This window comes from Etheostoma spectabile, chromosome 22, assembly GCF_008692095.1.
Source record: "Etheostoma spectabile isolate EspeVRDwgs_2016 chromosome 22, UIUC_Espe_1.0, whole genome shotgun sequence".
Classification (NCBI taxonomy): domain Eukaryota; kingdom Metazoa; phylum Chordata; class Actinopteri; order Perciformes; family Percidae; genus Etheostoma; species Etheostoma spectabile.
Genome location: NC_045754.1, coordinates 16465722 through 16477771, shown reverse-complemented (window position 1 = coordinate 16477771; position 12050 = coordinate 16465722). Strand labels below are relative to the sequence as shown.

General features: G+C 41.5%; 1 protein-coding gene across 1 annotated transcript in view; it reads left to right on the top strand.

Annotated features, from left to right (window-relative positions):
- Positions 1-6961, top strand: part of mtmr6 (myotubularin related protein 6) — a 14085-nt gene extending 7124 nt beyond the window's left edge. The window contains exons 6-15 of the mRNA XM_032503747.1: positions 1184-1318; positions 1438-1570; positions 1717-1826; positions 2094-2219; positions 2325-2374; positions 4510-4603; positions 4690-4796; positions 5337-5471; positions 5570-5696; positions 6285-6961. Coding sequence (XP_032359638.1) covers positions 1184-1318; positions 1438-1570; positions 1717-1826; positions 2094-2219; positions 2325-2374; positions 4510-4603; positions 4690-4796; positions 5337-5471; positions 5570-5696; positions 6285-6641 — 1374 coding nt within the window. The 3' untranslated portion in view covers positions 6642-6961. The remainder of the gene's footprint in view (positions 1-1183; positions 1319-1437; positions 1571-1716; positions 1827-2093; positions 2220-2324; positions 2375-4509; positions 4604-4689; positions 4797-5336; positions 5472-5569; positions 5697-6284) is intronic.
- The last annotated feature ends 5089 nt before the right edge of the window (positions 6962-12050 follow it).

The window sequence follows — 12050 nt, the reverse complement described above, 5'->3', positions numbered from 1 at the left end:
TTGTTTTAGCAATTGTTTTCAGTAAAATATCCAAGAGAGTCCAGGAGAGCTGAAGACCTGCTAGCCTGCTGTGGCAGGCCACATTATTTGGAAACCTGACTCTCAGCAATGACTCGTCAAAATGAACTATCTGCACACGGCATTCAATCAAGGCATTTTTGGCACAGTGACTTCATCTGTGGTTTTTACAGAACTAGTACAAACACAGGCTATATACAGTTCCACAGAACGGCTTAGTCATGATCAATAAACCATTACAGTGTTTATGTAAAGCTATGTGTCCGCTGCATGAGAGGGGAATGTTTTGTTCACCTTCTCCTTTTGTAGGTCGGTGAAAACTAGGCTTCGGTTAAGCCATCTGTGTTTGCGGCGCCCGCAATATCTTTGTTTCTATTGAAGATTCTAAACTTAACACCTCCAGCAGGAGTCTAAGTACACCTTCAGGAAGACAGGAACATCAGAGAGTTGGGGCGGCAACACGTTGTGGTCAAACTGTACTGCCTGCCTAAATTCTCTCCTCAATTGAAAGTTAGTTGAAAGTCTCCTTAATCTTCTTCACGTGTGTGAAGTGAGCTGTGCTGCTCCTGAGTTTTTCCTTAAAGGCCCAGTGGCATGAAAACGTCACTTTATGAGTTTTTTTAACATTAATATGTGTTCCCCCAGCCTGCCTATGGTCTCCTAGTGGCTAGAAATGGTGATAGGTGTAAACCGAGCCCTGGGTATCCTGCTCTGCCTTTGAGGAAATGAAAGCTCAGACGGGCCGATCTGAAATCTCCCCCTCATAATGTCATAAGGACTAAGGTTACCTTCCCTTTCTTTGCTTTGCCCGCCCAGAGAATTTGGCTCACCCATGAGAAAGAGAGAGACATCATGGCTTGCAAACAAGCAAAGCATGGCAGTTGGTCAAGGCAAAGCCCCTACCTTCCACCTTTAGCCCCTCTCTTCTCCTCAATAGCATTTAAAGCTACAGACTCAGAAATGGTACATCCAAAGGAAAGCTCAATGTGGGACTGGCTCTAGTGGCTGTAATTCTGCACCAAGGCTGAATTTCAGAAACCGTCATAGGGGACCACTAAGGTCTATATAACAGCGTCCAAAAAGCAGCATGTCATAGGACCTTTAACACTTTGTATTTTTTGTAGATGTGCTTGTTCTGATCAGCGTCCTCTGTTCACCCTGACAGGCGGCAGTGTGTCGATGCAGTCAGCCTCTCTCTGGGTTCAGTGCGCGATGCTTAGAGGATGAGAGCATGCTGCAGGCCATCAGCAAAGCCAATCACAACAGCCGATTTGTCTACGTCATGGACACTAGGCCAAAGGTAACAGCTAAAAAAAAAAAACTTCTTCTGAATTGCTTTTAAATGTGCTGTATGTATGTACAACTGGATCCAGACTAGCATAGTATTTTGTTTTTATGTTTTTTTTTTTCATCCTGCAGTTGAATGCGCTAGCTAATCGAGCAGCAGGTAAAGGCTATGAGAACGAGGACAACTACTCCAACATCCGCTTCCAGTTTGTTGGCATTGAAAACATCCACGTAATGAGGACCAGCCTACAGAAATTGCTTGAAGGTTAAACACATGTTGCGACACACAGTAGCACAAAAATATCATTTCAGTTTTTGCTGCTTATGAAGGCCACTTTTTTGATAATTCAAACGTCAAAGTAATCAGTAAATGGTTCATCTGAACTGACTTTGTGTCTGTGTGTCTCTCAGTGATTGGGACTCGGTCTCTTTCCATGAGTGACTTCCTGGTTGGCCTGGAGAGCAGTGGTTGGCTGCGGCACATCAAGGCTGTCGTAGACGCAGCTATCTTTCTCGCCAAGGTAAAACAAATTCCCTTTCCTACTTAAGTTTCAGCGAAATGCATTTGATTGCATGTTAGCATTGTTTTCAATCAAGATATTTAAGTGTTTTTTATTATTCCATGTTCCTATAAATTCAACAATGACAAGGATGACGTATCATCATCTCCTCGCTCATCATTTGTGCATGTCCACTAGTCCATCATAGACTGTGACTGTAAAGGACGGCTTCATTTCTTTTTTAATGCCACAACAATTGTCTGCCGTCTGTCTTCACTTTTACCTCAGGCGGTGACAGTGGAAGGGGCCAGTGTGTTGGTTCATTGTTCAGACGGATGGGACAGAACAGCCCAGGTCTGCTCACTGGGGGCGCTGCTGATGGACCCTTACTACCGCACCATCAAGGGCTTCATGGTACCAAACACACACACACACACACACACACACACACACACTCTGTTTGGCACTTGTGAAAAGTCTTACTTCAAACTATCTTTTTTCTGCACGTCTGTCTTCTAGGTACTGATAGAGAAAGACTGGATCTCCTTCGGTCACAAGTTTGCAGACAGGTGAGATTTGAATTGGATTAAATAAGCCTCAAGGTTTAGTCTGCTCTGTATTTCATAGTCATTTATATTTTTAATAAATAATATAATAACAGGGTTGTGACACAGGACCAGACCAGTAAAATGAAATTTTACCACTAGATGTCACACAAGCAGCTCCCGAGTGAGACTGACGAGAGAGCGACTCCGGGCCACTCGGTGCTGGTAATGCACCTCTAAGACAATGCTTAGTTTTTTGCAGTGTTTACATTCTGGCTCGTCTTTTTCAACTCCACGCTTTCATCGGCATCAAATCCAAAATGTTGCCAAATTTGGCGGCACAGTTTTACAATTTTTCTGATATACTCTGAGACGAACTCTGCCAAATACGTCTTGTCACCTTAACAAAAAAAAACCTTTGTAGTAATGTGATCACCTTCATAGTTGCTTCATTCTGCAGTACATTGTTATAGGGTGAACCTGTCAGACGGGTGAAACCGGATATCTACCCTACTCTATCATTGTTTATACATACTGTATACCATTTATACAGAGATGGGAAGCAACAAACCACAAATACTTTGTGGCTGTATTCAAGTAGATTTTTCGGATATTTTTACTGTACTTTACTATTTTTTTTTGTGCCAACTTTTTACTTTTACTCCTTACATTTTAACACAAATATCAGTACTTTTTATTCCTTACATTTTACAAAATTGGCTCGTTACTTTAGTTTTGTACAAGAGGTCGTCATGTCGGAGAATAGTGCCAATACACGTCTCACACTGGGAGCGGGCATGCGCGCCACTTGGAGAAAAAAGTGAGAGAAAAGAAAAAGAGACTAGCTGTTCCATCGGAGGATAATCAGTTGAGATTGGGTGTGTGTGGCCTTGAGAACTGTAAGTTGTATAACTTCTGTTGTCAGTTCATTTAAGGCTGTTAGTGGTCTACAGTTCTTGCACATTTAAAGTAAGATAGCTAGTGATTTAGTTGTGTGTTCTTCACCTGTCAGGTTGCACGTTGCTTGATCTTAATGAAGCATCAACAGTTCCACCTGCTTTATTCGCATGTTTGTTTGTTTTTTTACCGAACTTCAGATAATTCGATTGACAATTCGGTGAAAACTTAGCTAGAGAGATGTTGTCTCCGTCCGTGTTTTAACAGACACATCTGGGGTGAAGTTGGAAACCAGAATCAACTTTAAATACAGCCCTAGTCTAGTCCTCACCAACCTTCAAATAATTTCACTGGAGTTATCGTTATTGTTTGCGTCATCAATACCGTATTCAATCTAAATGGTTGGGAACGTACTGTAAGTTGCACTTGACGCACCACTAAAACGACTCAACAGATTCAGCATTCTGCATTCATTCACAGTAAATCATTAAAGCTTGATGGCGCCAACGTTAGCACATAGTAGTATGGACAGCACCATGATTAAAAAAGAAGAAAACGGTGATCCCAGAGATTGGGCAGACAAGCAGCAAGACATTCCCGATCATCCTCGGCCTTATCTGAGAGAGATGTTTGAGCTAGTAGGCATGGAGAATGACTCCTGGCCAATGTTCTGGGGAACTTCTTAATTAATGTCTGTTAGTAATTCATATTTTATCCTTTATTTTCTTTCCAAAAGCCATATTTGAGCACACACACATACATGTAGATTTCTTTAAATGTTGAGGGAAAGAATAAAAAACAGAAACTGTATCAGTGAATTTTCACAGAATCACAACTAAATTCATATCTTGCTGCTTAGTCAGAATCTTATTAACCTGGAGTCCCAGTCTCTGTCACAATAATCATAATCATATGTGTGATGTTTCAGGCCTATTGGCAGACATCAATTTAAAATGTAGCCAATGACATATAAAGAGCCTTTTTTCATGTCCACTGAAGTTTTTCAGCATGCTCTCTAGAATCATATTTGGTCCAGGTAGTTTTGCATAAAAGATTGTTGTCATTCGCAAGACTACTTTGTTACTTTTACTTGATTAAAGAAGTAAATCAGTACTTCTACTTTTACCAGAATATTTTTTTTAACACAAGTATCTGTACTTCTACTGAAGTACAGGAAGGGAGTACTTTTGCCATCTCTGCATTTATACTACTTAGTTCTTTAATAGTAATTATGTGGCTGTTATTGAATTGTGTACCCTTAGGTGTGACCAGTTGGATGGGGATCCAAAGGAGGTGTCCCCTATCTTCACTCAGTTCTTGGAGTGTGTCTGGCAGCTGACAGAGCAGTTCCCACAGGTGTGTGGGAGTGTGCGAGCTACAAGACTTGTGTCTTATATGCAGTGTGGGTTTTTGTATTCATGTAATGATAACCATCTCCACAGGCATTTGAGTTCAGCGAGTGGTTCCTGCTGCAGATTCATGAACACGTCCACTCCTGTCAATATGGGAACTTCCTTGGCAACAACCAGAGACAAAGAGAGGACTTGCGGTGAGTCCAACGCACACACATGTCTCCACTTTAAAACTCACTCAAAGGTACTTTACATAAGCGCAAAGACAACACAAATATACTAAACTATATACAACTAAAACATTTGAAAGGAGGGGGGGCTGATTACTGGAAGATTAACAGCGAGTTTAAATAGGTGGTGTTTTTAAAATGGAAGATGGCAGTTTTTTGTAATGTTTCAACGTGGCGTTTGATGGAGAGGCTTTCATCAAAGATGATACCAAGATGACAGATGTGTGTGGAAGTAACAAGAGCGCAGCCATAGATGAAGGGGGAGAAATTATCGGGGCCGACGATGAGGATTTCATAAATGTTGCTGTTTAGTTTGAGGACGTTAGAATCCAGGTGTTTATATCTATGAGGCTTTTTGTAAGGGTGGAGTGAGTGGCAGCCGTAATGGGTGGAGATTGGCTGTGAGCTTTTGTGTGTGAAAGCAAGATCAATCTTGGTTTTTGCAAAACCTAGACAATAACCCGTTGGACTGTGTTTAAATGTTGTTGCTGATGTTTTGTATTCCAGGCTGAGAGAGCGGACACACTCACTGTGGGCATTTCTAATGAGCGAAAAACAGAACTACTTGAATCCGTTCTACAGCCCTGCATACTCCGAAGCACACCCTGTGCTGGAGCCTTCCACTCTGCCCTACCATTTCAAGTCAGTACAGCCTTCCTCACCTCCCCGCTGTTGTTGCACATTTCATCTGCCGTATTTCGATTGTCCCTGCCATGTCATATATGTTTCTTCGTTGAAAGGTTCTGGAGAAACATGTACCACCAGTTTGACCGGTCTATGCACCCTCGTCAGTCCATCCTCAAAACCGTTCTGACAGTGAGAGAGAACAACCGCAAGGCAGAGAGCACTTTGCAAGTTCTGGAGAAGGTGAGTTGAAACACCTCTCTATAGAGCCTATATGTTGCAGTTAGGGCACGTGAAGATACACTCAGTTGTCTGTGTTTTTGTGTTGTTTTATGCATTCAGTGTGATTATACTGTATGTGTTTTTTTTTTATTATTATTATTAAATCCCATCCTTTCAGAAGCCATGGTTGCAATTATGTTCATGTTTTTTTTATTATCTCAAGATCATGAGGTAATTATCTCGTATAAATAACAAATTTCTCATGACATTGGGGAAACAAATGGTGGGAGGAAAAAATACATTTATTTTGAGATAACAATGTCATTATCTTGTTATGAAACATATTGTTGTCTTGAGATGAAATATTTGCAACCGGCTGCTCTTAGTTACTTATTTTCCAAAAACATTTTTTAGTGGATGCATGTAAAATCTGACTTTCAGTTCCATCTTAGAATTAATCTTGAAACATGTTTAGAATTTAAAGTGATATTAACCTAAATATGCCATCATATTTAGAGCATGTCAAAGGTGAAGGTGCATTTCTGAATTCCTGAGTGAAAACCTCCTACGCTCTGTTTTGTTTTGTCTTGTCTCTCCTTCTCTGTCCAGCGGCTCTACCAGCTCGGTGTGACTCCCATTGTGACCTCCGACCCCCCGGCACCTCCTCCCACCAGAGATCAGCGCTCCAACTCCACCACCCTCCCGCCACGTCCCGATTCCCTCATCCTGGGGGCCCCCATCAACCACAAAGAAGTGCAGCGACAGGAGGAGGACAACGACGGGGAGGAGGTGGGCGAGGAGGCCACGGAGAGCACGGACATGGAGAGGACGGTGGAGGGCAGCAGCGGCACCGAGAGCAGGAAGCAGAGCTACGGAGAGCTGGAAGAGACATACAACAGCGAGTCGGCCAAAGAGGAGCCAGCTGTTGTCAGCCTGGAGTTTGGAGTGGCTCGCATGACCTGCTGAGACCAAACACAGGGATTGTGGGATACCGAGGGGAAGGCGCGACTGAGTGAGAGGGCTTACTGAAAGTGTGTGCGTGTCAAGGGGAAGCTGTGGTTCTGTATGTGATAAGGTTGCTGATTACGCAATGGTCCTAAATGGGCCGAGTGAATGAAGTTGTATGTGTGTATGGTCTAAATCTCAATGGGAAGCGTCATTAATATGTCATATACTGCACCTATAGAAAACAAAAAAAAGCTTGATTTTTTTTTTTTTTTATGAATGTTGAAAAGCTCTATAGAAAATGAATAAATAGAATAAGAGAATAAATTCATCCAAAATTAGTGAGTCTTCTAGTTTGTTCAGCTTTTTATATAATCCTAAACATATGGCCTTGATATTCTTAACAAATAATCATATTTCTCTACATGAAATCTCACAGAAAATCACTTTTTTTGGCACCAGAAATATTTCATCTCATCTAAAGGCTTAAATCCAGCCTAATCTGAATGTTGATTTTGCTCCAATGTAAGCGATTTAAAATAAAATAATAAAACCTCAAATACTAAATTTAGTAAAGATAATCTAGCACTGGAAGCTACGCTGAACCAGAATTTTGCTGCACTACTAACTCCATCGGACTAAACACGGTTTTGATTTAAGAAATCATTGGTCATTTCCCTTAGTTAACTATTACTGCGCCAGTGGACTAATGGGCTGTGACGTGCAGACCCTGAAAAGGTTCAGCTGTTAACTGCCACCCTCCATTAATCATTTGATCATTTAATCCTATTTCACATCTCACATTGATTACATAATCTCACTAAATAATGTGAATTGATCCCCAAATCCTGTTGGTCGTCTCTGTCTGCCATGTCAATGACTGATTATTTATGACAGCTGACCCTGATCCAGGGTCACTGTCAGAGATACTCTTGGGACAAGGTGGAACGTCAGTGAGTCTGCTTGTCTAAGCACCAGTGGTGGGAGAAGTACTCGGATCCTTTACTTAAGTCAAAGTAGAAATACTCAATTATAAGTAAAAGTTCTGAATTTAAAATCTTACTTAAAGGTGCTGTGGAGGCTATCCTATAAGCCTCGGTATGGATGGCATGGTGTTCTCAACGCGTAGAAAAGGATCTTGAGTCCAGGCATTGATTGTCTTTGGGTGGTGTTCCCGTTTATTATAAAAGTAGAAAAAAGAGTCACTTCAAATAAAATGGTACGTCACTTAGTGGCGATTAATAAAATGTTGCGGCGTGTTCACGGCTACGGTAAGAACGTGTGTTCCCCGCCATCCACACCTTCCTCATTAATACCGCACCTGTAAATATCCTTCTTCCCAGACATACCACACCCAGTGCAATACTCCCCCAAGTGGCTAAAATAAATAACTAAATAAACCTAACCAAACAAGATGGATACAAATGGCTCCTACAGGTGCGCTAAGTGATGTCCTGCGTGTTTTAGGCTACAATTTTTTTTGCCACATACAGAAAACATCTCACTATCCGTGAGCTGCCTGTCCCCAGAACACACTGTAAAAACATGCTGTATCTGTAGACAGCCCAGGGTCTACAAACGGCAACAAAAACAAACTGCCCACCTGCACCACCAAGCATACACAAACGGTGCTCCAGCCAATAACCGACAAGAAGGATTTGGGGGTGGGGGTGGGGGGTGGTTAGTGCGTGGAAGCACAGAAAAGAGGGGGAGGGGAGGGGATGAGGAGAAGGGAGGGGTAAGCTAGTCTTGTTTTGTTTGAAAATACTTTGAACGTCAACAAGAAGTAACGTCACCCAACATCGCTTAGAGCACCTTCAGTGTGGCTCTATGGAACTTTCAGCTTGTGTTGATTGTAGCGGCCACTTTGGACAAAAGCAGCAGTGGTCTTTTCTTTACAGTGCTTTTTTGCCCTCTGTAGGCCTATATCTTGCATCGTTGAATGCGTCGTTGAATTCCAAGTGTTGCATACCAGCCGACTTTTGGATGTATCGTGAGCGAAACCAGGTATCCTTGTCACTGTGTCACGAGCCACAGCTTTAGACTATTGTTTTAGCATAGTAACTTTATGTAAAATAACAAGTATTATCAGCAAAATGTACTTGAATGAGGAGGAACCTAAATCAAGCTTTCAGAGGAGCTGCAGAAAGTGGGTATGAGTTTGCTAACATTCGTCATAGATTGTTGTGCGGTGAATCATGTCAGGCTGCTCTCTAGGAGTCTAGAATCAAAAACTAAGACCAGAGTAGTATCAAAACAGAAAGTACTCATGTAGAATGGTTCCTATCAAAGTGTTATGTTATTGTAGAATATATTTTGTTTTTGTTGCCAACAAATGCATTTTAAGGCAGTTCATCAAAATGGAGTACATTTTAGGTAGGCTACTTATTAGTAATATAGTGCTGCATCATATGTTCTATGTAAAAAGTTACTACCAACTATAAATGACAAATACTAGTAAACAATACAAGATTTCCCTCTGAGATGTAGTGGAGTAGAAGTATAAAGTTGCATAAAATGCAAATACTAAAGTGAAATACAAGTATCTCAAAGTTGTACTTGAGTGAATGTACTCAGTACGTTCCACAGCTGCTAACACTGACAATTGCTGGATTCCTGAAAAAGGGAAACGTAGAAATAGATATGTGTTGCTTGGCATTACTGGATAGAAGTTACAGTATGTCGAAATTTTGGGTCAAAATACTCCATATTTATATCTGCATAAAATGTTATTGTAGGTAACAATAAATCGGGATTTATAAGATTAACTTAATAATATATGTAATTTTAGGGTTTCTTTCAGGAAACCTAACATTGCCTTACAGTGCAATAAAAACAGCACAGACAATCCTAAAGGTTCCTGTTACATCTTGGAGCAGGGCACTTTTCTACACCTAATCGGGTTAGGTTTACTGCCCTTCGGGATGTGGCATGTAGGCCATTTTATTTATTTTCAAGCCAGATTATGCGTTTTGGCTCTGCTTTTATGAAAAACCATAATAATTCTGTGTTAATTCCAGATCGAAGTTGTAACTTTGCTTCATATCGGAGCTCAGAAAGGATTTGATCTTCATTGGATTGGATTTACTGTACAAGCAAACATCTCCCTCAATCCGACTGCTGCAGAAAGACGAGCGTTAAAACATGGAGGATGTCAGCATACAGAGTGAACGGGCGATGTGTGTGTCTCTGGAAATCCATTATACCCTACATATATTCTATTTGTGCAGTGCTTTGCACGGCACTCAGGGAAACAAACATACCTTCACAGCACCAGAGGCTCAGCCTGTGTGCTTCTAAATACTTTATGGAACACCACTCTCTTCACTGTCCTCACATGCTGCAAGAATAAAAGAGAGTATTGTGCTTACACACACATTCACACAGCAGCAATCAGACAAAGTGACCATTGGCCTTAGACAAATCAATGTCTAATGAGCAGCTACAACAAATTGCACACTTGCAAAACTTGGACTGACAGTGCAGTGTGATGTGTGCACTGCCTGTGTCAGCTTTCTCCAAAGCTCCATACTCATTCAGGGGGAAAAGGGCACAAGAATTGTTCCACAGAGTACACAAACATGAATGAAGAATAGGGTTTTTAGCAAACTTAGTTTCACTTTACATTAATATTGTAGTTCTCTCTTAAGGATTCCTCAATATTTTAATTTAATAATAAAAAAAAAGTAAAGCAACTAGTCATGTATATGCATTAACTCGATGAATGCCGTGTGCAAAACAGGCTTTATAGTACCTTATTTCAATCAGAAACAAGTTGTAGCTCACAGTGTTCAGTTGAGTTAAGTTAGAGTTGCTTAAATAGATGTTAATTTAAAGCTATAGTTTGTATTTTCTGGAAATCCAGACCCAAATCTGAGAGGATTAAGGGTCTGGCCTCAAGTAATGAAAGTCGCCCATCTCGAGGGGCGGCACCAAGTGTGCATTTGAAAATCTCACTCCACGCAATTGGATAACACGTTGACCAATCGCAACAATACATGGTGTGAGGAATCCAGAGCCCCATACACTTAGCTACCAGCAGAGCTAACTAGTAGATCAGACTCCTGCTGTATCTGGTTGACAAAACAGCAAAAACGTCCTTCTTGCAGAGGAACGATTCGAGCGCCGTCTTCTGTTCCTCTCTAAGATAAAACCACAAGTCTAACTCGTTCATTGGAGCGGCAAAAGCCGTTTCAAACTACTGGTATTCATCCGTAGCCATCTTGCAATGTTTACCAATGATTTTGACGTTGTAGCGGCTGTCGTCATCTGTTTAGCTCGACCCCGGCCCGCCTATACCAGATACACCGATGTGATTGGTGCAGCATGGATACAAGGGCATAGATAATGAGCAGCATTACTCGATGTCAGAGTAACTCGCTGAGCAAATTCTGTGCTCTTGCCAGAACTCTGGATTTCCAGGGAATAGTTTCTGTCCCCACCATGAGGAATTCTAAGTAATGGCAACAACACTGTTGGCGCGTCCACATGATACGTGCCTCGTGTTTGCGCACGCACTCCCACCCTCCCCCACCCACTTTCTAGTAGCCACAGAGGACACGGAGGTTTAAAAAACATGACGGAATCTTCAGAAGAGGTAATTGTCTTAACATAAGTTTCTGCGCGCAAAAGTCACCGGATGACACAATCTTCTGAACACAAACTGAGAAAGTACAGAGAGAGTTGTGTGGAGCTGATAGTCCTAATTAGTTTTATAGCAACTCATTTGGCAATGGCTGGAATGTAACAGACATTTAGTAATATGCAAAAGCACTAAAACTTTAAGTTGCAACAGAAAAGTACCGATAAGAACAGTAGTTATGGGGCGCCCCGGTAGCTTACCTGGTTAAGCGTGTGCCCCATATTCTAAAGCCCAGTTCTTATGGCAGCGTCTGCTATAAGACCCAAAATCATAAAAAAGAATAGTAATTATTTGCTTTAAGGCATTGTAGCTTTTAAGTGACACGTGCTGTCTATTTGGATAGTTGACAAAGTCAGGTTAATGCAAAACTCCTGTATGTCACTACTCTCTCTGTTCGAGAGGTCTTCCTGTAGCCTCCTTGTGCATATTGTCTACCATTAAACATTAAGGAGTCTCTGGGAGGGGGCTCTCCTAGCGCTCTAAATCATTCAGATGAGTACTGCACGCCATGCTGGGAGAACACCCAAGGACAAGGAGCTAATACTTTACTTCCACTCAACATAAATGTTAGTAGTACTCATGCAAAATGTCCCTGTACCATAAACATAGACAGCCCACGTGCATACCGTTTACATGCACGCGCTGTATGTTAATGGTGCATATGCAGGTTGTGTCTAAGGTAAAATGGTTTTGAGTGTCTCCCTCTTACAGACAGAACTCAATGACAACAGCATGTAGAATTATTAGTCACTGGCAAGTGCATTTCTGTATATACTCACTTGTGTAAT